General features: G+C 46.0%; 1 protein-coding gene across 1 annotated transcript in view; it reads right to left on the minus strand.

Annotated features, from left to right (window-relative positions):
- Nucleotides 1-14,860: 14,860 nt before the first annotated feature.
- LOC144685284 (organic cation/carnitine transporter 2-like) overlaps nt 14,861-27,451 on the minus strand; it is an 87,953-nt gene continuing 75,362 nt past the window's right edge. The window contains exon 9 of the mRNA XM_078549704.1: nt 14,861-15,000. Coding sequence (XP_078405830.1) covers nt 14,861-15,000 — 140 coding nt within the window. The remainder of the gene's footprint in view (nt 15,001-27,451) is intronic.

Raw genomic sequence — 27,451 nt, forward strand, 5'->3', positions numbered from 1 at the left:
CACATCCCAAAAGCATTAGACTAGGTTTTTGGATTATTAGTCCGTTGACATTACCACTACCCCACCAACTACCATGACTATACAATCCACAATGTGGCAGCTATACATTAATGAGGTCAGCACCTCAAAATTGTGGCCACTTCTTCCCTGCAGTTATGTGACCGGCTGGCCAGCAGTCTCCATTGGTCTGTTGCCCAATTGTCAAAATCGACCTCATAATACACTTTAGCCCAAAATGTGAGACAAAGCATGGAATTTTCTGGATCCATCATGGGAGAGCGGGGCCAGAAAATGTGGCGAGCAATTCAAAACTCCATTGACTTCGGCAGGACCGGAAGATCCCGCTGGCAGCAGGGGCTGTAAAAGTCCACCCAAAGTTTTGTGTTACACAAGAATACATTGTTGGTTCTAAATGGAAGTATGAAGGTATAGGAAATATAAAATCGTGCAGCACCCTGCCGATCTGAATATTTGACAGTGATTCCTAAGTATCTTGATTGCATTGCTAAGTACTTTTGAATTGGAGATAATGTTAATCAGTGACATAAACTAGAAAGGAAGGATTGCTTGTCCATTTCTCCATTGCTGCTGATGAGTGGCCAGGGCTGGGTTAAATTTCCCCCTTTTTACTGACAACCATATTGTTTTCTCTTGTTGTTCCATTTTTATAATAATTGTGTTGATTTCTGTGATTCCTTCAACATTTCAATCTGTGATAAAATCAAAAACAGCACCGTCATAAAGAATGCACTGAAACTTTCCCATTCTATCTCTTTGGGTACATTCAGTCAGTTTGGTTTGATTTGATTTCTGTAATTCAAAAAGATTTAGGCCGAAATTTTCCATTTCCGTTGACGTCGGGCGTCATTGCAGGCATGAGCAGACAACATGGCAGGAAGGCCAAAAATTGTTTTCACGAGGTCGTGAAACCAGTTTACGCTTATCCACTCTGCCCATCAATGGCGGGCTGTGTTTCCTGCCGCTGCGTGTTGGGAACTTCATTTTAATACATCTGCATATAAACTACTGACTTTCAACAATAAATGGGCAAGTGGATTGGAAAATGTGTTAAAGTTAAGGCATTAAGGCACATCAAAGTGATATATGTGTTAGGCTTATTTTCTTCGTTAATGCATTTTGAGATCAATGTTGCAGAGGAGTGCTCTGCTTGGCTGCAGTAGAGAGCTTCAGTTGGAGATTGGTGACTGAGGGAGTGTAAGGGTTAAATTAAGGGTCAAATTCTATCTAAAGGCTAGTCTTTCTTTAATGTAGCAATTAACTAAAAGTTGCTGTTAAGGTTGAAAGGTGAGTTTTAGTCCAGCCTTAAAACAGGGCTCATACATGCTCTGCTTGCAACTGTAACTAGTTAATTAGATAAATGGCTTAAACAGGTTTTCAGAGGCTAGATTCAGAAAGTATAAAAGTAGACTATCTTATAGTGCTCACTTTGTCTGCACTGGAGTGCGGTGTTTGGCTGCAGTTGGAGATTGGTGACTGAGGGAGTTTAAGAGTTAAATTAAGGGTTAAATTCTATCTAAGTTTAGTCTTTCTTTTAGCAATTAACTAACAGTTGCTGTTAGGGTTGGAAGAAGATGAGTTTTAGACTGGAGAGAGGCCAGCAAGGCAGGTATAAAGGGCGCAAAAAACGAGACCGGAGAGGAGAGGCGTACCCTCAGGACCTTCAGGTGGTGGAGTTCGAAGTGATGTCATGATTCAAAAAGTGATGCGATGCAGAGGAGGCAGCTGATTGGTAAGTAGAGTCAGGCGAGCACTTCTACTTCTACTTTTTCTATTAATTAAACTGCTGCAGTCCATTAGCTTAAACAAAATAAGGTGAGGGCATTGGACTGTAGTGGGAGTGTTTGGAGGGGAACAAGGACCCTAGCATAGTTTGGATTCTTTAAAGGGCGTAAGTAACGGGCTTAATCAAAATGGAAATCATGGCAGCAGAGCTCGAACCTGTGATATGCTCCTCCTGTGCTATGTGGGAAGTCATGGACACTTACAGTGTCCCTGGTGACCATGTGTGCAGGAAGTGTGTCCAGCTACAGCTACTGGCTAACCACACTTGGGAGCCGTGGGTGGATTCACTGTGGAACATCTGTGATGCTGAGATTGTCATGGACAGCACATTCAGTGTGTTGGTCACACTGCAGGTTAAGACTGAACAGGCAGAAAAGGGATGGGTGACCACCAGGCAGAGTAGAGGAAGGCAGGAGTCCCCTGTGGCCATCCCCCTCTCTAACAGATATACCATTTTGGATACTGTTGGGGAGACCACTTCTCAGGGGAAAGCAGCAGGAGGCAAGTCCATGGCACCATGGGTGGCTCTGCTGCACAAGAGGGGAAGAAGAAGAGTGGCAGGGCGATAGTGATAGGGGATTCAATAGTAAGGGGAACAGGCAGGCATTTCTGTGGCCACAGAAAAGACTCCAGGATGGTATGTTGCCTCCCTGATGCCAGGATCAAGGATGTCTTGGAGAGACTGCAGGGCATTCTGAAGGGGGAGGGTGAACAACCAGTGGTCGTGGTACATATTGGTACCAATAACATATGTAAAACAAGGGATGAGGTCCTACAAGCTGAATATAGGGAGTTGGGACGTAAATTAAAAAGTAGGGCCTCAAAGGTAGAAATCTCAGGATTACTACCAGTGCCAGGTGCTAGCGAGAGTAGAAACAACAGGATGAATATGTGGCTGAAGAAATAGTATAGAGGGGAGGGATTCAGACTCCAGGGACATTGGGACCAGTTCTGGGGCAGGTTGGACCAGTACAAACAGGATGGGTTGCATCTGGGCAGGACTGGGACCAATGTCTTCGGGGTTGGACGGGGGGGGGGGGGGGGGGGGGGCGGAGGGCAGGGGGGTGCTGGTGTGGTTGTTTGCTAGTTAAAATTGGAATGGCAGGGGATGGGAACCTGAGCAGGGAGACAGAGGAGGGGGAAACAAGGATAGATACGAAAGACAGAAAAGTAAGAAGCAAAAGTGGAAGACAGAAAAAACAAGGGTGAGAAACAAATGGGGTCATAGTGCAAAATAAAGCTAAGATGACTAACAAGGTTAAAAAGACAAGTCTAAAGGCATTGTATCTTAATGCGCAGAGCATTCACGATAAGGTAGATGAATTAACAGTGCAAATAGATATAAATGGTTATGATACAGTCGCAATTGCGGAGACATGGCTGCAGGGTGACCAAGGATAGGAACTGAACATCCAGGGGTATTCAATATTTAAGAAGGACAGGCAAATAGGGAAAGGAGATGGGCACTGTTAGTAAAGGAGGAAATCAATGCAATAGTGAGGAAGGATATTGGTTCAGAAAAGCATGATGTGGAATCTGTTTAGGTGGAGATAAGAAACACCAAGAGGCAGAAAATGTTGGTGGGGGTTGTCTAAAGGCCCCCTAACAGTAACAAGGATGTTAGGGAAGGCATTAAACAGGAAATTAGAGATGCATTCAATGAGGGTACAACTGTAATCATGGGTGATTTTAACCTACATATAGATTGGACAAACCAAACTAGCAATAATACTGTGAAGGATGATTTCCTGGAGTGTGTATGTGATAGTTTTTTAGACTAATATGTTGAGGAACCAACTAGAGAGCAGGCTATCCTAGACTGGGTATTGTGCAATGAGAGAGGATTAATTAGCAATCATGTTGTGCAGGGTCCCTTGGGGAAGAGTGACCATAAAATTATAGAATTGTCCATTAAGATGGAGAGTGAAGAAGTTGAATCCGAAACTAGGGTCCTGAATCTAAATAAAGGGAACTACAAGGGTATTAGGCGCGAGTTGGCAATGATGGATTGGGGAAGCTTACTAAAAGTAAGATAGACATTAAACAGTAGATAGACAATGGCTAATATTTAAGGAACATATGCATGAATTACAACAATTATTCATTCCTGTCTGGCGCAAAAATAAAACAGGAAAAGCAGTTCAACCATGGATTACAAAAGAAATTAGGGATAGTATTAGATCCAAAGAGGAGACATTTTGCCAGAAAAAGCAACAAGCCTGAGGATTGGGAACAGTTTAGAATTCAGCAAAAGTGGACAAAAAGATTGATCAAGAAGGGGAAAATGGAGTATGAGAGCAAACTTGCAGGGAACATTAAAACTGACTGTAAAAGCTTCTATAAACATGTGAAGAGAAAAAAGATTAGCAAAGACAAATGTAGGTTCCTTACAGTCAGGAATGGGGGAAATTATAATGGGGAACCAAGAAATGGCAGTAGAATTGAACACATATTTTGGTTCTGTCTTCACAAAAGAGGACAAATAATTTCCCAGAAATGTTAGGGAACCAAGGGTCCACTGAGAGGGAGGAATTGAAGAAAATCAGTATTCGTAAAAAAATGGTGCTCGAGAAATTAATGGAGTTAAAGGCTGAAAATTCCCCAGGGGCCTGATAATCTACATCCCAGAGTACTAAAGGAAGTGACCCTGGAAATATTGGATACATTGGTGTTCATTTCCAAAATTCTATAGACTCTGGAGCAGTTTCTACAGATTGAAGGGTGGCAAATGTAACGGCACTATTTAAATAAGGAGGGAGAGAAAAAACAGTAAATTACAGACCAGTTAGCCTAACATCAGTAGTGGGGAAAATGCTAGGTCTTTTATAAAAGACATGGTAACAGAACACTTGGAAAACATTAACGGGACTAGACAAAGTCAGCATGGGTTTACGAAAGGGAAATCATTCTTAATCAATGGAGTTTTTTGAGGGTGTAACTAGTAGAATAGATAAGGGAGGACCAGTGGATGTGTCAAAGAGTCATAGAATCATAGAGGTCTACAGCACAGAAACAGGCCCTTCGGCCCATCGAGTCTGCACCGGTCAAACAAGTACCTAACTGTTCTAATCCCATAGCCTTTTATGCCATGGCATCGCAAGTGCACATCCAAGTACTTCTTAAATGTTATGAGGGTTTCTGCCTCTACCACCCTTTCAGGCAGTGTGTTCCAGATTCCCACCACCCTCTGGGTGAAAAGATTCTTCCTCACATCGCCTCTAATCTTCCTGCCCCTTATCTTAAATCTATGTCCCCTGGTTATTGATCCCTCCACCAAGGGGAAAAGTTCCTTCCTGCCTACCCTATCTGTGCCCCTCATAATTTTATACACCTCAATCATGTCCCCCCTCAATCTCCTCTGCTCCAGGGAAAATAATCCCAGTCTATCCAATCTCTCCTCATAACTAAAAGTGTCCAGCCCAGGCAACATCCTGGTAAATATCCTCTGCACTCTCTCTAGAGCAATCACATCTTTCCTATAATGCGGATTCCAGAAATGCACGCAATACTCTAGCTGTGGCCTAACCAGCGTTTTATACAGTTCCAGCATAACCTCCCTACCCTTATCTTCTATGCCTTGGCTAATAAAGGCAAGTATCTCATAGGCCTTCTTAACCACCTTATCTACCTGTCCTGCTACCTTAAGGGACCGGTGGACATGCAGACCAAGATCCCTCTACTCTTTGGTACTTACCAGGATCTTACCATTCATCGTGTGTTCCCGTGCCATATTTGTCCTGCCCAAGTGCATCACCTCACACTTACCTGGTTTAAATTCCATTTGTCACTGATCAGCCCATCTGACCAGCCCGTCTATATCCTCCTGTAGTCTAAGGCTATCCTCCTCAATATTTACCACCCCACCAATTTTCGTGTCATCCGTGAACTTACTGATCAACCCTTCTACATTCAAGTCTAAATCGTTTATACATACCACAAACATCAAGGGACCCAACACCGATCCCTATGGAACCCCACTGGACACAAGCATCCAGTCACAAAAACACCCCTCAACCATCACCCTCTGCTTCCTGCCACTCAACCAATTCTGGCTCCAATTTGCCAAATTGCCCTGGATCCCATGGGCTCTTACCTTCGTTATCAGTCTCCCATGCAGGACCTTATCAAAAGCCTTGCTGAAGTCCAAGTATACTACGTCAAATGCATTGCCCTCATCTACACACCTGGTCACCTCTTCGAAAAATTCAATCAAATTGGTCAGACATGACCACCCCTTAACAAAACCATACTGACTGTCCTTGATTAATCCCTGCCTCTCCAAGTGTAATTAATTCTGTCCCTCAGAATTGCTTCCAATAGTTTCCCCACCACGGAGGTTAGATTGACTGGCCTGTAGTTCCTTGATTTATCCCTTCTTCCCTTCTTGAATAACGGTACCACATTGGCTGTCCTCCAGTCCTCTGGCACCTCTCCTGTGGCCAGAGAAGTATTGAAAATTATTGCCAGCATCCCTGCTATCTCCTCCCTTGCATCCCTCAACAGCCTAGGATATATTTAATCCGAGCCTTATGTACTTTTAAGCCTGCCAGACCACTTAGAACCTCTTCCCTTTCTATGCTAATTTCTTTAATTATATCACAGTCCTTCTGCGTGATTTCCATACCCCATGTTGTCCCTCTCATTTGTGAACACTGACACAAAGTATTCATTTAGAACCCTACCCTACGTCTTCCGGCTCCACACACAAATTACCACTATGGTCCTTAGTGGACCCTACTCTTTCCCTAGTTATCCTCTTACTCTTTATGTACTTGTAAAATAACTTTGGATTTTCCTTTATTTTACCTGCCAATGTTTTTTCATGTCCCTTTTTGCTCTCCTAATTTCCTTTATAAGTTCCCTCCTACACATTTTATACTCCTCTAGGGCTTCTGCTGTTTTGAGCCCTCGGTATCTGACATTAGCCTCCCTTTTTCTCTTTGTCTAATCCTGTATATCCCTCGACATCCAGGATTTGTTGGTCCCACCCTTTGCCTTTACTGGAATATGTTGGCCCTGTGCTCTCCCTATTTCCTTCTTGAATGAGTCCCACTGCTCTGACGCAGATTTACCTAAAAGTAGCTGCTCCCAGTCCACTCTGGCCAAATCATATCTGATCTTATTAAAATTGGCCTTCCCCCAATTTAGAACTCTGATTTCTGGCCCATCCTTGTCCTTTTCCATAACTGTCTTGAATCTAAAGGAGTTATAATCACTATCTGCAAAATGCTCCCCCACTGATACCTTTACCACTTGCTCGGCTTCCCTAAAATTAAGTCCAGGACCGCCCCCTCTCTTGTAGGACCTTTTATGTGCTGGCTTAAAAAGCTCTCCTGGATGCATTTTAAGAATTCCACTCCCTCTAAGCCTATCACGCTATTACTAACCCAGTTAATGTTGGGGAAGTTGAAACCCCCCACTATTCCTCCCCTATTATTTTTACACTTGTCTGAAATTTGCCTACATATCTGCTCTTCTATTTCTTACTGTTTGGGGGCCTATAGTACACTCCCAGCAATGCGTTTGCTCCTTTTTTGCTTTTAAGTTCTACTCATATGGCTTCATTTGAGGACCCTTCTAAGATGTCATCCCTCTTTACTGCTGTAATTGATTCCTTGATTAATAATGCGATACCTCCTCCTCTTTTACCTCCTTCCCTGTCTTGCCTGAAGACCCTATATCCTGGAATATTGAGCTGCCAATCCTGCCCCTCTCTCAACCATGTCTCTGTGACAGCAAAGACATCGTACTTCCATGTGTTAATTTGTGCCCTCAACTCATCTGCCTTATTCGTCAGATTCCTTGCATTAAGTGTGGTCTATTTGGATTTCAAGAAGGCTTTTGATAAGGTCCTACATAAGAGGCTAGTGGGCAAAATTAAAGCACATGGGATTGGGGGTAATATACTGGCGTGGATTGAGGATTGGTTGACAGACTAAAAACAGAAAGTGGGAATAAATGGGTCTTTTTCTGGGTGGCACGTGATGACTAGTGATGTACCGCAGGGAATAGTGCTTGGGTTCCAGCTATTCATGAGATATTTAAATGACTTGGACAAGGAATCCAAATACAATATTTCCAAGTTTACTGATGACACAAAACTGGGTGGGGTTGTGAATTGTGAGGGGGATGCAAGGAGGCTTCAGGGCGATTTAGTCATGTTGTGTGTGGGGGCAAACACATGGCAGATGCAGTATAATGTGGATAAATGTGAAGTTATACGCTTTGGTGTGAAAAACAGAAAGGCAGAATATTATTTAAATGGTGATATATTAGGAAATGTGGATATACAAAGGGATCTGGGTGTCCTTGTACACCAGTCAATGAAAGTAAATGGTTGGGTGCAGCAAGCAATTAGAAAGGCAAATGATATGTTGGCCTCCATTGCAAGAGGATTTTAGCTCAGAAGTAGGGATGTCTTACTATAGTTATACAGGGCCTTGGCGAGACCATACCTGGAGTATTGCGTGTAGTTTTGGTCTCCCTACCCGAGAAAGGATATACTTGCCATAGAGGGAGTGCAGCGAAGGTTCACCAGGCTGATCCTGGGGATGGCAGGACTGTCGTATGAGGAAAGATTGGTTCAACTGGGCCTGTATTCACTATAGTTTAGAAGAATGAGAGGGGATCGGATTGAAACATATAAAATTCTAACAGGGCTAGACAGACTAGATGCAGGGTGGATGTTCCCCCTGGTTGGGGAGTCTAGAACCAGGGGCCACAGTCGCAGAATACCGGGCAGGCCACTTAGGATTGAGATGAGGAAAAATGTCTTCACTCAGAGGGTGGTCAACCTGTGGAATTCTCTACCAGAGAAGGCTGTGGAGGCCAGGTAACTGAGTATATTAAGGAAAGAAATCGATAATTTTTTGGATATTAGGGGCATCAAGGGGTATGGAGAGAAAGTGGGAATATGGCATTGAGATAGAGGATCAGCCATGATCACATTGAATGATGCAGCAGGCTCGAAGGGCCGAATAGCCTACTCCTGCTCCTAGTTTCTATGTTTCATGGGTTTCAGAAGAAATATCATCCTTGCTATAAAGTATAATGTCCATTGTTTTGCAATTTGATATGGTGTAACTTGTGGTAGATCAGGAGTATGGATCTCCGCCAGATCCGTGCTGTTAGATGGTCTAAAATTCCCGTGAATATGCCACCATTAGCCTCTCTGGTCCTTGGAGTTTCCAGCCCTCCAGAAAAGTCCTGGAGGCTTGAAGAATCAAACAGTAAACTCCTGGTCACTGTGCTGAGTAACACGGGGGAAAAATAATAGGGCCATTAAAAAAAAGTTTATTGTTTTCATTTTCTTTGAAGGGTTTCCTTTAATAAATATGAAAGCAAGGCTCACATTTATATAGCAACTTTCATGACCTCAGGGTGTCCCAAAGCACTTTACAACAAATGAAATGCTTTTGAAATGTAGGTGAAATCGTCCCAGTTTTGCGCTAAGTGCGGTAGCGGGTAGGTAAAACAACATCTTACCTGTCGGCCGGGATGGTGGGTTTTCACACCATGTCATCCCAAACCTGCTGCATTATTTATGAATTCCTGGGAAACATGCCAATTCCATGGTGTTGGGCTCTTATTCGTCCGGTAGGCAATCACCCCACTGCTTCAGCACGCCGGCCGCCATAATTAAAGTCCAGCCGTGTGCACATCTCAGTGCTTCCAGTCCATGACTGCTGCAGGGAGAATGTCATCATAAGGCAAAAAGACTGCAGCACCCAGATTTAGAGGCTTGTCACTGGAATGCCTTTTGGATGTTGTGGAGACCTGCCACGATGTCCTCTACCCCAGCTCTGGTCACAGGGTGGGCAGCGGCGTGACCAACCAGACTTGGGAGGAGGTGGCAACTGTGGTCAGTGCCAACACCCTTCAAAAAAGGACAGCCACCAGTGCCGCAAAAGGATGAATGATCTCCTCCGTTCTACCAGCGTAAGTCACTCTTCTCACACCCACAACTCACACACTCACAAACCCATCACACATTCACAGTGATCTCACTCAGTGCCAGTTCAAGGGACATCACCATTCACACTCTCATACACACATTCAGTGTCCTCATCCCATCCACGGCAACACCCACCACTCACACATGCCAGGCATACTTATCATTTGGCCTGGCAGGTGACCCGCTTATACTTTCTCCATCTCTTTCTATGCAGGACAAGCTGGCACACAACAAGATGGAGATGTGGCAGATAGGTGGAGGAACGCCTGAAATCAAAGTCCTCACAGATTTTGAAAGCAGAGTCATCTGGCTGGCCAGTGAAGATCTGGGCTGTTCTTGTGCTGATGGTGAGGTCGGTGGTGCTCTACCAAGTGAGGTCCAGCAGAGTAAAATTCATCAGACAACCATTTTGCGAGTGATGTGTCCTGTTTCACAGGCCACTGCCATGCACTAATTATCCCTCCTTGATTCCGCAAGCAAATCTGGGAAGCAGCCGACGGAGTCTACGACCCAGGGCCTCCAATCAAGCTCCGAAGAAACCTCTGAAGAGGAATCTGGAGGCATCCTTTTTGAAGTCCATTAAGCGCTGACTAGTGACGGCTCGCTGTGACTTTTGGGCAGCGTGTGCAGGAGCCCCAGCAGCCCCTTCTTCCTGAGGGTGCTGCTCCTCCCTCTGTGCAGACAGATGCCTCAGTCGCTCTCTCCTCCATCATCCTCATTCTCTGTATGCCACAAGGCATACAGCTAGTCCACCAGGCTCCATGATCCTGCTGTACTCCTCCTGCAGGATGAAAGCAAGAGACACATGGGTTAGCATGGTTGTACTAAGAACCTGTCCTGGTTAAATGTGATGATCCCTTAATGCTTCCCGAAGTGCTGGCCACCTCTTGGATGGCCAGAGATTAGCGCATTGCATGGCTTCCACCTCCGCCCCACTCCATCCGACCGATTGATGTCAGTTTTGCCCATTGGACTGCATGCTGTGCTTTCAGCTCAGGCACAGGCATTCTCCTAACCCGCGCTGCAAGGCTGCACTGTTAGCTTGAACCATAGGGAAGACTGGTCCAAACCGGGATGATGACATTGCAAGGGGCTGTGAGCATCTCCACCAGTGACTGCTCCATGGCCAGCTTTAGCAAGGAGATTGTTCAACGTGAGCAGTCATCCAACTGTTCTGCAGTCCACTAAAATGCTCATTAGTTTGCAGTCTGTGCTCGAGGGGTGAAAAGCTCGGAGCACTTGGTGGCACTTTGATGCCTCTACGTTGTTTGAGTGGGCAGAGAAGCTAGAGGCCCAACTCCAATCATATCAATGGTTGCGCCTGAATTGTCTCAGCTGCAGAGGAATGGCCACTTTATATAAGGCGTCCCTAATGCGTCGCTGTTTCCATCGCCCACTCTACCACCCACCCCAAATGCTTGTGCACTACATTCAATCGCAGGGCTGCCCTTGGCCACCCCAAGTCACCTCAACTACAAGGCTGCCCTTGGCCACCTCAAGTCACCTCAACCGCAGAGCTGCTTTTTCCCCCACACCCCCAATGCGCCTCAAGCTTGAAGTTCAACAGGTGACCCTGGTGAGCGCTGCACAACGTTACTGTGTACTTACTTCCGACTTCCCACCAAAGTGCAGCCCGCCAAGTGCATGCCTTTTATATGCTTTTGCGGGCAGATGATCCAGAGGGGAGGGGCGGGGGGGCGATTCCAGTGGGCAGGCCTAATAACGATATGCAGATGTATTACAATAAGCTTCCCGATGTCTGATGTTGGAAAATGCAGCCCGCCATCAGTGGGCTGAGGGGATGTCCGCTCACGCCACCGAACACACCTGATGCCGCCGGTCATGGAAAATACCGGCCATAGTCACTGTTTCTTTTGAATGCAGGCAATGCAGCAACAATTTGTACACAGAAAGCTCCCACGAACAGCAACGTGATAATGACCAGAGAATCTGTCACGTCTCGGAGCCAGGACTTGGACACACATTCTTCCAACTCAGAGCATCGCAATTGAGCCACAGCCGATACTTTACTTTTTATTATTAATCATAAAAACATTGAGGATGGGAGAAAAGGCTGTTGACTGGATGTGCTGGTTGGAGGGAGCTGGTGATATGATGAAACTTCCAGGATTGGTACCCTAATGGTTCCTGGAATGTGGTGGAGTTGGGACCAAGGAGGAGTGGTGTGTGCATGCAAAGCCAGGTTCTTTGCTGGAAAGTGAGACATGGAATTTGAGTGAGTCAAATATCCCATCACTCACTCACAGCCTTGGCCACTTAGCTCTGAAACTAGAGATGACATCCAGTGAAATAACACACTAACCGGAGTTACAATAAAATGGCTCTCATAGAGGCTCATCTCTTCTATCAGATGCATCTCATTTCCCCCTAATCCTCTCTTCACCCTCTTCCTGACCACCACTTCTCCTGGACATCAATGTTAATCAACATTGAAATCACTGTCTGCTCACACATTGCCTTTCCAAAAACTTCATCTTAAGAAACTGAACCATGACCTCGCTGCCCCCTTAACCTCTACTCAAATTTTGAATTAGAAAATTATAAAGTCACTTCCAGTACTAGTGGGGTTACCTTTCTCACCATTTCCTATTTGCTATGTTTGTGTGTTTCTGAAATACCACCAGCACCGAGCACACCTGGTCAAAGGCACAGCTTCTGTGATTTTTAAAAAATTCATTTTACGAGATGTGGGCGTTGTTGGCTAGGCCAGCATTTATTACACATCCCTAATTGCCCTTGAGGAGGTGGTGGTGAGCTGCCTTCTTGAGCCGCTGCAGTCCATGTGGTGTAGGTACACCCACAGTGCTGTCAGGGAGGGAGTTCCAGGATTTTGACTCAGCGACAGCGAAGGAACAGAGATATGTTTCCATGTCAGGATGGTGAGTCCGATCATGGGGCATTATCATCCTTGACTTCACTGCAGCATTTGACATGATCAATCACGTCGCCTCCATCATCGAGCTGGATTATTCGCTGAGGGTGGGTTCCCCACAATGCAGCATAAACATCAGGAGCGAGCCTGCCTCCACTGAGCTGACTAATCCCACGTTAATACTTCAGGTGATGGCCTTTTAATTAGTATGAGGCGGAACTTCCATCCATCTCCAGGAGGAAGTCCTACCTAATCCAGCTGCTGGCTAATCGAAGATCATCAACTCTGCACACCGACAGTGCCAGAAGGAGCAGTAGCCAATGCTGGTGCTGCAGGTTGGCCAAGGAAATGGCATTCAGTAATGGACCCGGGCATTTAGAGACATCCACGATCTTTCTGGGGCCAGGCTGACAGGCCCTGGAGAGGTGTTGCAGGAAATGTGTTGGAAAGAGCAGGGGGTGAACGTGGAGATGGGGAGACAAAACTGTGAGGAATGGCCTCTAATTGGCTCTGGGACCCCAGTAAGAGGCACCCTCACCCCCTTTTACTGCCAGCAGTCCACCGGGTTTAACCTGCTGGGCTGCACATTGAGTGCCGGCCACTCCCGTCACCTGGTCTATCAGGAGGGCAGCATGATAAGGCCTTTAATTGGGCTTTAATTGCCCACTATAGTGAGCCTGAAATGGCCATGGGTGAGTGAACCACCTGATGTATCCCATGCTGCTTGTACAATTGCAGTTGGAGCTGGGTGATTGGGCCAGTGGTGGGCACACCACCCTAATTAATGAGCCCATCCGCCTGGATTCCTGCACGTGGGTGCTTGGTAAAATTCAACCCATTGTCTTCACTCCATTGTCTTCACTCCAGTTTATTCTCCAGTGAGTGCATTCCGACCTTTCACAATACAATCAATTCACCTTCAGCAACGGTTTCTCCTTCAGCTGTCACACAGTCACTTCGGGAATCCCCTGTGGATGTTGCCTCAGCTCTCTCCTCTTCCTTATTTATAATCTTCCCCACAGTGGCATGATCCATAATATGGAGTAAGAATCTACATTTATGATGACATCCAGTTTTATTCCTTAACCATCTCTCACAATCCTATAACATTCCCAATGTGCTGACAGACTGCCTGTCTGACATTAAGTCATGGCTGGATCAGAATTTTCTCCATTGGGAAGGCTGAAGCCATTTTTTTCCATTTACCAACTAAATTATTGCACTCTTGTCTTTAACTTTATCCTTCCCTTGCTGCTTACTCAGGTTGAACCAGGCAATAATCAAAAGTGGAAATTTATTTGATTCAGGACCAAGTTTCAGATACTATAACCAGTTAATTATTAATGCAGGAGAAACCCCTTTAGCTAGAGAGTGATAAGAATATGGAACTTTTTACCATAAGGAGTAGTGGAGAAGAAGAACATAAATCATTTATGAGGAAGCTAAATAAGCCCACGAGGGAGAAAGGAATAGAAGGATAGTTGATAGGTTAGATGTAGAGGGGTGGGAGGAGGTTCATATGAAACACAAATGGCAGCAAAGACCAGTTAGGGTAATGGCTTGTTTCTGTGCAATTCAATGTATGTTTATTTTCATCTCTGCAACATTTTACTTTTACCCATATTTCACCAATATAGTTTTGCCTTCTCTACACTCAAATTTTCCAATCACCACCTTCCTAGTCTCCATCCCTCACAAGCTCCAAATCATCTAAAGCTCTGTCATTCACATCCTGTCCTGCATTAAATTAAACTCACTCAGCAGCTCCTATTATTGCTGACCTTGCCCCCCCAATGAAGTGAGTTTAAAGTTCTCATTCTTGGCTACAGATCTTGACTTAACCCTATTTCACCTTATCTTGGCTAGCATCTCCAACCTAATGTCCTTTTTCCACTCTCTGGTCCTCTGAACCTGGTCTCCCCTCAATTCCTCACACTCCCCGCTCCATCTTCAGATATCACAGCAGTACTCTTTGGAATTCCCTTTCTAACATTCCCAGGTCTTTGCTTCTCTCCCTCTATTTGAAACACATGTCTTCAACTAGGCCTTTAATCACCTCTCCTAACACTCCAACAAAGGACAGGTGCTTGCCTCTTTCTCCTCGCTAATGCACTTTGGGATATTTTCTGTATTATTAGTCTCATATAAATATAAGTTGCTGTCCACAGCAGAAAATTACAAAAATACTAAATCATAAGAACTGTACATGCTTACCCCTTAATTTTCTGCATCTGGTCAATGGTTTCTGGGAGGGGAATATTGGCTGTTTCAGGCAGAAACAAGACCAGAATTGCTGACAGCACCATCAAACTCCCAATCAGAATAAAAGGCAGAAACTCATGATAAACAGCTGTGAAAACACAATACATAAATTGTAAGGTGAAGACCCACATATCAACATAAAATCATAGACAGTCCATGTAACACAGGTTTTGTGATCAATACGCTTTAATATATTTACAAGTAAATATGTTCAAATAGTTTGGGAAATCTTTCAGACAATGTGGAATTGGACTCGAATTACTTCGGCTTTTCCTCTCAATTTCTGCAGAAGATGGATAAATTAGGAATTTATTGTATGAATAATTTCAAAATCATACCCACAATTTGCCGAAATTGCAACATGCTAAGCCTTGGTTTTGGATATTCTCCGTGTCAACTGCTGCTCTGATACATGAGCTGCCCGTGGCAGACATCCTCTGGATTTTGGACATCATCAGACCCTACCAACGATGCCGCACTTGCACCAATGCAGATGCAGACTCAGTCATCAGGGCAGAAATCAGTTTGTGGGGCTCTGTTTGGGGGTGGTGATGGGGAATGGGATCAAAGGGATGAAAAGAGGGAGCACTTTGAGAAGAGTTTCACGATCATGAGTCCTTTCTCTTCATTGCCTTTCATGGTCCACCTACACTTGCCTGTTTTCCAAGTATTGGTGAGCACGTGGCTGCACGTCAGTGACACATTGAGCCACCAAGGAGAGGCTTCCCCCCATCCAGTTTAAAGTTTCAGTTCAGATATGATTTGGCTAGAGTGGACTGGGCGCAGCTACTTGTAGGTAAATCTGCGTCAGAGCAGTGGGACTCATTCAAGAAGGAAATAGGGAGAGTACAGGGCCAACGTATTCCAGTAAAGACAAAGGGTGGGACAAACAAGTCCAGGGAACCCTGGATGTCGAGGGATATACAGAGTTGGATAAAAAGAAAAAGGGAGGCTAATGGCAGATACCGAGGGCTCAAAACAGCAGAAGCCCTAGAGGAGTATAGAATGCGTGGGGGAGAACTTAAAAAGGAAATTAGGAGAGCAAAAAGGGACATGAAAAAATATTGGCAGGTAAACTAAAGGAAAATCCAAAGTTATTTTACAAGTACATTAAGAGTAAAAGGATAACTAGGGAAAGAGTAGGGCCCATTAAGGACCATAGTGGTAATTTGTGTGTGGAGCCGGAAGACGTAGGGTAGGGTTCTAAATGAATAATTTGGTCAGTGTTCACAAGTGAGAGGGACAACATGTTTATGGAAATCAGGCAGAAGGACTGTGATATAATTAAAGAAATTAGCATAGAAAGGGAGGAGGTTCTAAGTGGTCTGGCAGGCTTAAAAGTAGATAAATCTCCAGGCTCAGATGAAATGTATCCTAGGCTGTTGAGTGAGGCAAGGGAGGAGTTAGCATGGGTGCTGGCAATAATTTTCTATACCTCTCTGGCCACAGGAGAGGTGCCAGAGGACTGGAGGACAGCCGATGTGGTACCGTTATTCAAGAAGGGAGGAAGGGATGAACCAGGGAACTACAGGCCAGTCAGTCTAACTTCAGTGGTGGGGAAACCCTGAGGGACAGAATTAATTACACTTGGAGAGGCAGGAATTAATCAAGGACAGTCAGTATGGTTTTGTTAAGGGGAGGTCATGTCTGACCAATTTGATTGAATTTTTCGAAAAGGTGACCAGGTGTGTAGATGAGGGCAATGCATTTGATGTAGTCTACTTGGACTTCAGCATGGTTTTTGATAAGGTCCCGCATGGGAGACTGATAACGAAGGTAAGAGCCCATGGGATCCAAGGCAATTTGGCAAATTGGAGCCAGAATTGGTTGAGTGGCAGGAAGCAGAGGGTGATGGTTGAGGGGTGTTTTTGTGACTGGATGCCTGTGTCCAGTGGGGTTCCACAGGGGTCGGCTTTGGGTCCCTTGCTGTTTGTCATATATATAAACGATTTAGACTTGAATGTAGGAGGGTTGATCAGTAAGTTTGCGGATGACACGTAAATTGGTGAGGTGGTAAATAGTGAGGAGGATAGCCTTAAATTACAGGAGGATATAGATGGGCTGGTCAGATGGGCTGATCAGTGACAAATGGAATTTAAACTGGGTAAGTGTGAGGTGATGCACTTGGGCAGGACAAACATGGCACGGGAACACACGATGAATGGTAAGATCCTGGGAAGTACTGAGGATCAGAGGGACCTTGGTGTACATGTCCACCGGTCCCTTAAGGTAGCGGGACAGGTAGATAAGGTGGCTAAGAAGGCATACTGGATACTTGCCTTTATTAGCCAAGGCATAGAACATAAGAGCAGGGAGGTTATGCTGGAACTATACAAAACGCTGGTTAGGCCACAGCTAGAGTATTGCGTGCAGTTCTGGAATCCGCATTATACGAAGGATGTGATTGCACTAGAGAGAGTGCAGAGGAGATTTACCAGGATGTTGCCTGGGCTGGAGAGTTTTAGTTATGATGAGAAATTGGATAGAACGGGTCTATTTTCCCTGGAGCAGAGAAGATTGAGGGGGGACATGACTGAGATGTATAAAATTATGAGGGGCATAGACAGCATAGACAGGACAGGAGGAACTTTTCCCCTTGATGGAGGGATCAATAACCAGGGGGCATAGATTTAAGGTAAGGGGCAGGAGGTTTAGAGGGGATGTGATGAAGAATCTTTTCATCCAGAGGGTGGTAGGAATCTGGAACTCACTGCCTGAAAGGGTGGTAGAGGCAGAAACCCTCATAACATTTAAGAAGTATTTGGATGTGCACTTGTGATGCCATGGCATACAAGGCTATGGGCTTAGTGCTGGAAAATGGGATTAGAACAGTTAGGCACTTGTTTGACCGGCGCAGACTTGATGGGCCAAAGGGCCTTTTTCTGTGCGGTAGACCTCTATGACTATGAGAGTGTGCAGGTCATTGGCCTGGACCAACATGAACTCAGTGGCCTGCTGCACCTGATGCTCCACGCAGATGGAGGCTCTTTCCATGGAGGTGAACAACAGCACAAATGCCTGAGACATCATGGCACCCATACTGGAATGGTCTCCTCCAATCTCACTGCCTCCAGAGATACTAACAGAAGGGCACACCTTTCCCTTGCGAAGATGTTAACAGTGAGCTACCTTCTTGCACCACTGCAGTTCATGTGGTGAACTTACCCCACTTCCGTTAGGGAGGAGGTTTCAGGGTTTTTTACTCAGCACTGATGAAACAACAGTCATATATTTGCAAGTCAGGGTAACGTGTGATTTAGAGGAGAACTTGGAGGCAGTGGTGCTCCCATGTGCAGGTTGCCCTTGTCCTTCTAGGTAGTATAAGTTCCTGTTTGGGAGATGCCCTGACAAATTGCTGCAGTGCATATTGGCACACACTGCAATAGCAGTATTGAATGTGTTGGATGGGATTCCAGTCAAGTGGCCTACTTTGTCCTGGATGGTGTTTGGCTTTTCCAGTGTTGTTGGAACTGCACACGTCCAGGCAATTGGAAATTATTCCATCACACTCCTGACTTGTGCCTTGTAGGTGGTGTAAAGTCTTTGGACAGTTAATTGGTGAATCACCCCTCCCATCCCACAACTGAATTCCTAGTCTCTGACCTGATGTTGTAGGCTCCCTATTAATAGGTCAGAGGTGACTCCAGGATGGATTTGATGATTGTAATGCCATTGACCGTCAAGGGAAGGTGGTTATTTTCTCTCTTGATGGAAATAATCATTGCCAGGTAATTAGATGGGAAATAACATTTGTGCCACATATCAGTCCTAGTTTAAATGTTGCTGCATGTGAGAATGGGATGCTTCAGTATCTGAGGAGTTACAAATGGAGCTGGGCACCATGCAATCATCAGCGAACATTCCCGCTTCTCTCCTTATGATAGAAGGAAGGTTATTGATGAAGCAGCTGAAGATTGTTCGGCCTAGGACACTACGCTGAATAACTCCTGCAGCAATGCCCTGGGCTGAGATGGTTTCCAACAACCTCAACCATCTTCCAATGTGCCAGGTATAACCCCAGCCAGTGGAAAGTACCCCCCTCAATTCCCATTATCTTTAATTTTACTTAGTCTTACATGCTGCCTTGATGTATTGGCTCACCTCTGGAATTCAGCCTTTTGTCTTTTTTGGACTAAGGTTGTAAAGAAGTTTACAGTACAGTGCCTCTGGCAGATTCCAAACTGAGCATCAGTGAGCAGGCTATTGGTGAGTAAGCGTCACTTGGCACTGTTGACAATCCCTCCCATCACTTTACTAATTATTGGCTGTAGATTGATGGGGGGGTTAAATGGCTGGATTGGATTTTCCCTGCTTGTTGTGGACAGGACATACCGAGGCAATTTTCTACTTTATCGGATAGATACCAGTGGTGGGGCTGTACTGGAACAGCTTGACAAGGTTTGTGGCTAGTTCTGGATAAGTCTTTAGTGCTGCAGTCAGGATGTTGTTGGCGGGGCCGACAGCCTTTGCTGCATGTATGCAGTGTGTTCAGCCATTTCTTGGTATCACAGGGAGTGAATTGGCTTCAGGAGTAAACTGAAATGGATTATCCACTCAGCACGTCTGGCTGCAGATGATTTCAAACACATCAGTTTTGCATTTGCATTCATGGGCTGGTCTCCGTCATCATTGAGAATGAAGATGATTAATGGAATTTCCTCCTCCCCAAGTTGTTTAATTGTCCACCAGCATTCCCTACTGGATGTGGCTGTTCTGCAGAGCTTTGATCTGGTTGTGGGTTTTGCTTAGCCCGTTTGGAGCATGCCACTTCCACTGTTTCACCAGATTGGCATCTCACTGAGGTATGTCTGGTGGTGTGCCTGACATTCTCATTGTGCTCTCCATTGAACCAGGGTTGATCCCTTGGCTTGATGGTAATGATAGAGTGAGGGATATGTTGGGCCATGAGGTTACAGATTGTATAGGAATACAATTCTGCTGCTGCTGCTGCTGTTGGCCCACAGTGCCTCATAAATATTGATTGAGTGACAACCAGCAGTCAAGACATCAGCAAGAACTCCCCTGCTCTTCCTTGAAGGAGAGCTATGGTGGTGGGTGGTGTGGGTTTAGGTGACATTGTTCAGCCCGCCAGTGGGAAACCTATGCCACCTCTCCAATAGGCACTGGGTGTTTTTTTAAGTGCAATCAGGCACGCAAGTGGGCAGCATCAAGCCATCCACAGAATTAAGGCCCCAGGAGGGAGGAAACCCGGCTCCCAACAGCTGCTGGCCAATCAAGGCCGGAAGCTCCACGTTACAGGCAGTGCCACTGGGAGCACTGGGCGCTGCTGATAATTCAGTGAGGCCTTCACCAGGAGTCTTTATTCGACCCCTGGAGACAGGTGAGTGTAGGTGCTTTGGGTGTCATGGGAAGTGGTTCACCAGCGATTGGGGGGGTGCAGTTGGATGCAAGGGTATCTGGGTAGCACTCAGTAGGCACACATCTTCCAGATGCCGGGTCCTTCAATCAGGCACTAAGTGCCTTTGAAATAGGGACCCACAACCCCCCCCCACCCCATTTTTCTCCCCCCCACCCCCACCTCGGAGGCCAGTGGCAAACCTGACAGTGTTTGCTGGGTGGCCTTCAGGAGGCACAGGAGACCCATGTGAGTTTGAGAGATCCCTGAAGCACACCAAATCCTGGTGGTCTCAGTGATAACGTCTTTTTATCCACTCAATAATGAGCCCAATTAGCCAACAGTTTCCCCACCTCACCCTGTTCCCACCACTGAGTAAATAGGGGTCAGTTTTGCTGTCAGTTTGAACAGGCCGTGTGTCTTCCCCCTCCGCGATTATGAGGCCCTGTCCACAACCTGACCCTTTCCAGTGGGTTCCATTAAATCCCATCCAGGGTCTTTTTTAACAAGTAAAGGGGTAAATGAGTGCAGGAAGAGAAATTGAGGAAATCATCTGGAGGACTCAGACCAGTTGTTTCCAGTTGGAACAAGAGAATGTAACAAGAGAATGGAAACTATGGAATTTCCCATTGAATTCCTTGGGCAGACAAGGGACTCAGTGGGTGGAATTTTCCATGCTTGTTGCCGGCGGGGGTGTTTGGTGGCGTGAGCAGACAATATGACGAGAAGGCCAAAAATTCGGTTTCATGATGTTCTGAAATCAGTTTGTAATTGTCCACTCTGCCCGTCAATGATAGGCTGTGTTTTCCACCGTCAGACATCCAGAACTTCATTGTGATACATCTGCACGTCATTATAAGCCCAGCTCGCCAGAACCATCTCCCCACGCCGGATCATCCGAGCACACCAGTGTGATTGTTTCACAACTGAACACCTGGCAAGCTGCACTTCACTTGGGACATCGAGGCCCACCTTGTTTCGGGCAGCACTCGCGGTCGTCAGCGCCAGGCTTCACAGGCAGAACCACATCACTTTTAGAGGGGCTCATGGGCAAGTGTCTACCTACCAGGCCAGCCATAAGGCAGGGGGGGCTATTCAATGGCTTCAGGGCTAGGGCTTGCTCGAGAAAGGGGGAGAAGTGGCCTCAGGCGAGGGAAGAGGCTGCAGGGTGAGGGCTGTACTGGGGAAGGAGGTATCCCGGGGTGTGTGGCGGGGGGGGGGTGGTACAAGTTGATCTGTGCAAGTGACTTCAAGGTGGAGAGGGCCGAGGAGGCAGTCCAATGAGGAGATGAGTCCAGATGGAGATGTGAGGGTGTGTTGAGAGAGTGAGTGAGATGCCAGTGAATGTGTGATGGACTTGAGTATGAGAGTTTAGAATGATGAGATGATTGCCTTATCCTGGTGGCACAGATGAGATCATTCATCCTCTTTCTGCATTGAATGGCCAACCTCTTCTCTGCAGCTTTGGCACTGACCACTACTGCCATCGCCTACCAAGCTGGAGTGGTGAGATTGCTGGACATCCTGCAGCGAGAGCGGGGCAGAGGACATCACGGTGGGTCTCCACGGTGTCCAAAAGGCCTTCCAGGGACATATCACTGAATTGGGGGAGCTGCAGTTTTCTTGCCTTTATCGGGCATGTCTTCTGTGCAGCAGTGTTGGGTTGGAAGCACTGAAAGGTGTGCATGCGGCTGCACTTTAAAGATGGCACTCGGCATGATGAAGCAGCGAGGTGAGCCCACCCACTATAAAGTGGCACGTCTCCTAGGAATGCATAATTAATGAGGCAGGATTGGGACGATACAGCTTGAAAGGCCACCATTGCGGCCAGCGGGTAAAATGTTCTTTCTCCTGCCCGCTGCCGCGCTTATCTGGGACAATTCCGCCCCGTTAGAAAAAAACACAATGGCTTTGATGGAAGTCAGGAAAGAAATTGGGCCTGATATTTAGTTAGGGCCATGTGGGGTGGTTTTTCTGCATGTTCTGCTGTTAATTGCAGGATGTCTTTTAAATGTTTTAATCAGAGTTTCAGAAAGGCTGGAAGGAGCGGATGCCGGGTAAATTGGGGAGGTTGCAAATTGCACAAGGGCAGATCATCGGGAGGGGAGGGAAAGGGGTTGCTCAGAGTTTACAACAGGGAGTGGGGGAGTCAGAGATTTTGGGGTTGCCCTTCAGCTAGGCTACCAAAGATCATTTTCAACTGCATGCCAGGGCTGCCACCTCCATCCCAGATGACTGAAAGGACCTTTTTATTTGAACGCAAAGAACACTGTGCAATAAGTTTCAGAGCCACCTATGTCCAGCATTTTAAACTGATGTTCCCAGCACCAATGAAATAAAATGATGAAGCATACTCAGGCCATGACGACAAAAGCACAATTTATCTCATTTTGACAGTTCAACAATACTTACATAATCATTTCTGATCTTCAACCCCAGGCCCCTATACATAAAATGAACATAAAGAACATAAAATCACCTGTGACCTGTCCCTCTTGTGCTCAGGGTGCCTTTAACTTAGTTTTGTAAGTGCTACGTGTTGTTGCTCCCCCCTTACATTAGAGACAGCCTGCTGACTCTGCTGTCTTGTTAGCCTTGATAACCTTGCTGGTCGTCCTTTGGCCAGTGGAGCCTGTGCTGGCCCCACCTGGGAGGGAGTGGCCAGTGCCACTGCTGGCATTTCCCCAGTCACCGCAGCCTCATCAGATGCCACAGTCACTGGCAGAGGGGCGGAGGGGCTGCTACCATCATCCAGAATGACCTGAGAGGAGCCCGCAGAGATGACAGGCAGCTCGTGCACCAACCTGAGGTCACTCTGGACCTCCCTGCTCGCCATTGATTGATGGTCACCTAGCTGGGATACTGGCTGCGTCATCCATTTCCCACACTGGCACTGACCACCTGAACATCCAAGTCATGGATCTCGAGCCACAAGGCACTCAGTCCAAGCAGCCAGGGCTCACCCACTTGGCCAGCTCTGACATCATTGACAGTCGGCACTCAGACTCTAGCACCCCTGAAATCCACAGGGGGATGACCACACCCTAACACTTCTGCACATTGACCCATGCCAACATGGTATTCACCCTTCCTGGGTGCATCAGGTTATTAAAGCACTTCTGGCACTGGACCCAGGTGTGCCATACCATGTCACAGCTGCTAACCATTGCTGCCACCTCCTCCCATGCCCTTTTGGTGAGGTGCGGTGGCCTCTTCCTCCCATTCCTGGGGACTAGGGTGTCCTCCTGGCAGCCAACCCCTCCAAGAGGACGGCGAGGCAATCATCATATAAGTAGGGGAGCCAAGTGCCCACCCAACCTGCTCTCCCACCTGCTGTGTCCAGCTGCACTTGACTCCATTGCAAACGTACAGGGGATGTCCTCCATGACAGCCTCCCAGGGGCTGCTTGGGCCAGTTTTAAACCAGCTGTCGGGTCACCATTGGACCCGGTGGCTGACAGGCCCCCGACTCTGCTTGGTCCCTCCCGGCCAGTCTGGAGCCACAATTCACTTTGGGTGGGCCTTAATTGGCCTGCCAGTGGGAATTTGCGGTCGGGACCTGATCGCGGGTGAAGGTCCATTTCGCAGCTGCTCCAGCACCCGCCCTCTGTGCCCACCCGCTACGCCTGCCCGATGACCTAGAAATTCAGATCCATGTTTTTTTCTCTTCTGAGTTCACTCTTATCCTCCCTAAATCTGCCCTCAAACCATACTTAATTCCAGCTCTCTATCATCTCATGTCACCTCAGTACTCGTATAGCATCAATCACAGATAAGTTCACCTATGACCACTTCCTTGTAACACTCATCACCCACAATCTGCTTGTCCCTTGAAATCTGCATCTTCCACTTGAGAAATCTATCCCCCAATTCACCTGAAATTTCAAAATTCCAACTGTTTCACCTTTGAACTCTGCTCACCACAGGATTTCCGTAGCGACTGATCTGCTAAACTACACTCTCACTTCCATCAACCAAGCGCTTACCCTCATTAAAACCTTCCTCTCTCATGCCGGTTATTCCCTCTGGCATGGCTCTCATAAGCATTCCCTGAACTCCAAGAAATGTAGACGTTAACTGATACGGTAGACAACTGATTTAGCCATTCGCTGCCAGATCTGGCTGGACAACATAATGCACTGTTGGATCCTTCTGGCATTTACAAAAGTTGCTTACTATCCCAAGATCATGCTGATTACAAGATAAATCCCCAGGTTTCTTGTCTGTATTGCAAACTGTCTTCTTTAATTACCCCCTGCCTTTGTCCTGAACGTATAACCTTTCCTAGTTTCTCGCCTATCTCTCCTCATGTCCTCTCTGAGCTTGTCCAAGAGATCCACCTCTTGCTCTCTGGACCTCATTCCCACCTAACTTCATTTCCTGGCTTGCATGTTAGCTGACATTGTTAAAAGGTTTCTTTCAAGTGTTGTCACCCCCTCATTCAAATCTGCCATCGTTGCCACTCTCCTCAAAAAACAACCCTTGACTCCACTTCCCTTGCAGGGTATTGTCCCATCACCAACCTTGAACATACAAATTAGGAGCAGGAGTAGGTCACTCGGCACATCGAGCCTGCTCTGCCATTCAATAAGATCATGGCTGATCTGATTGTAACCTCCTGCATACTCCTGATAACCTTTTACCCTCTCATAAACTTTCACCCTCTCATTTATCAAGAATCTATTTAGCTCTGCCTTAAAAATAATCAAATACACTGTTTCCACAACCTTTTGAGGAAGAGAGTCCCAAAGACACACTACCCTCTGAAAGAAAAAAACTCTCCTCATCTTTGTCTTAAAAGGGCAAATGCTTATTTGAAAACAGTGACCCCTGGCTGTAGATTTTCCCACAAGAGGAAACATCCTCTCCACATTCACCCTGTCAAGACCACTCAGGATCTTAAAAGTTTCAATCAAGTCGCCTCTTACTGTTCTAAACTTCAGTGGATATGAGCCTAACCTGTCCAATCTTTCCCCTTAAGAAAACCAGCTCATTCCTGGTATTAGTTTAGTGAACCTTCCCTGAACTGCTTCTACTGCATTTACATCCTTCCTTAAATAAAGAGACCTGTACACAGTACTCCAGATGTGACCTCACCAATGTCCTTTACAAATGAAGCATAACCTCCCGACTCTTAAATTCAATTCCCCTTGCAATAAATGATACATTCTATTAGATTTCCTAATTATCTGCTGTACCTGCCTACTAGTCTTTCATGATTCATGCACTCGGCCACCCAGATCCCTCTGAATCTCAGAGCTCTGCAATCTTTCACCATTTAGATAATATGCTTCCTTTTTCATTCTTCCTGCCAAAATGGGCAATTTCGCATTTTCCCACATTATACTCCAATTGATAGATCTTTTCCCACAGTTAACCTATCTATGTGCCTTTGTAGCCTCCCTATGTTCTTTTCACAACCTACTTTCCTACTTATCTTTGTGTTGTCAGCAAATTTAGCAAACTTACCTTTGGTCCCTTCATCCAAGTCATTTATGTAAATTGTAAAATGTTGAGGCCCCAGCACTGATCCCTGTGGCACGCCACTTGCCACATCTTACCAACCAGATAAAGACCCATTTATGCCCACTCTCTGTTTCCTGTTAGCTAGCTAGTCTTCTATCCATGCCAATATGTCACCCTCTACATTATGAGTTTTTATTTTCCCCAGTAACCTTTGATGTGGCACTTCTTGAAATTTCTTCTGGAAATCTAGGTACAGTACATCAACAGGTTCCTCTTTATCCACAGCACATGTGACTCCTTCAAAGAACTCCAATGAATTGATTAAATGTGATCTCCCTTTCACAAAACCATGTTGATTCTGCCTGATGGCCTTGAATTTTTCTAAGTGCCCTGCCATAACATCTTTAATAATAGCTTCCCACATTTACCCTATGACAAATGTTGTTAACTGGCCTGTAGTTCCCTGGGGCAGGATTTCCCAGGTCATTGGGAGGGCGCAACGGGCAGGCCTAGGAGTGGCCAGGAAACGGTCCGCCCCCCACGATCAGCTCCTGACCACGATTTCACGCTGGCTGGCCAATTAATGGTCAGCCAGTGTGAAAGGTGCGCTGAGAAGCTCAGCGCTGCTAGGGTGGAGGCGGGAGAAGTGTGAGCTTAAAAGTCTGCGCATGCATGGGGGAGCGCACACCGAAAGCTCACTGAGGGCAGGGAGCAGAAGAATTGTTAACTCCAAAATAAAGATTTTAAAAATGATGGAAACATGCCCCCACACGTGACTTAGTCATATAAACAGAGACATATTAAAAATTATGTTTTAAAATTTTTATTGTTTTTTAAATTACTGTTGGAAACCATAAGGTTGAACGAGCAGTGAAAAATAGGTAGAACTTAGTTGATTAAGGGCCTTAATAGGCCTCTAAATTGTCAGCGGACATGCTGCCAACTCTAGCGCACGCCTGCCGACCAAAATATTGCGCGAGTGCATGGTGACATTGGGGCGCATGCCCGATGTCATTGTGTGCTATTTTATGCCCGATCGGGTTGGGTGAGTGCCTGCTCACGGGGTATAAAATTCTGTCCCTGCTTCCTGCCTCTCTCTCTTTTTGATTAAAGGAGTTACACCTGCTCTTTTCCAATCTAATGGAACCTTCCCAGAATCTAGGGAATTTTGGAAAATTAAAACCAATGCATCGACTACCTCACTAGCCAATTCTTTTAAGGTCATAGGATGAAGTCCATGAGGGCCCGGGGACCTGTCAACCCATAGTTCCAGCAATTTGCTAAGTACTTCTTCCCTGGCGATTGTAATTTTCCTGAGTTCCACCCTCCCAATTCCTGATTTACAGCTATTTCTGGGATGTTACTTCTATTCTCTATAGTGAAGACCAATGCAAAATACCTAAACAAAAATAAAAATACCTGGAAAAATTCAGCAGGTCTGGCAGCATCTGCAGAGAGGAACACAGTTAATGTTTCGAGTCCGTATGATTGTTGAAGAGTCATACGGGCTCGAAACGTTAACTGTGTTCCTCTCTGCAGATGCTGCCAGATCTGCTGAGTTTTTCCAGGTATATTTTTGTTTTGGATTTCCAGCATCTGCAGTTTTTTGCTTTTATCTTAATGCAAAATATCTGTTCAATTCATTTGCCATCTCCTTATTTTCCATTATCAATTCCCCAAACTCACTTTCTATAGGGCCAGTGCTCACTCTATTAACT

This window comes from Cetorhinus maximus, chromosome 10, assembly GCF_964194155.1.
Source record: "Cetorhinus maximus chromosome 10, sCetMax3.hap1.1, whole genome shotgun sequence".
Taxonomy (NCBI): domain Eukaryota; kingdom Metazoa; phylum Chordata; class Chondrichthyes; order Lamniformes; family Cetorhinidae; genus Cetorhinus; species Cetorhinus maximus.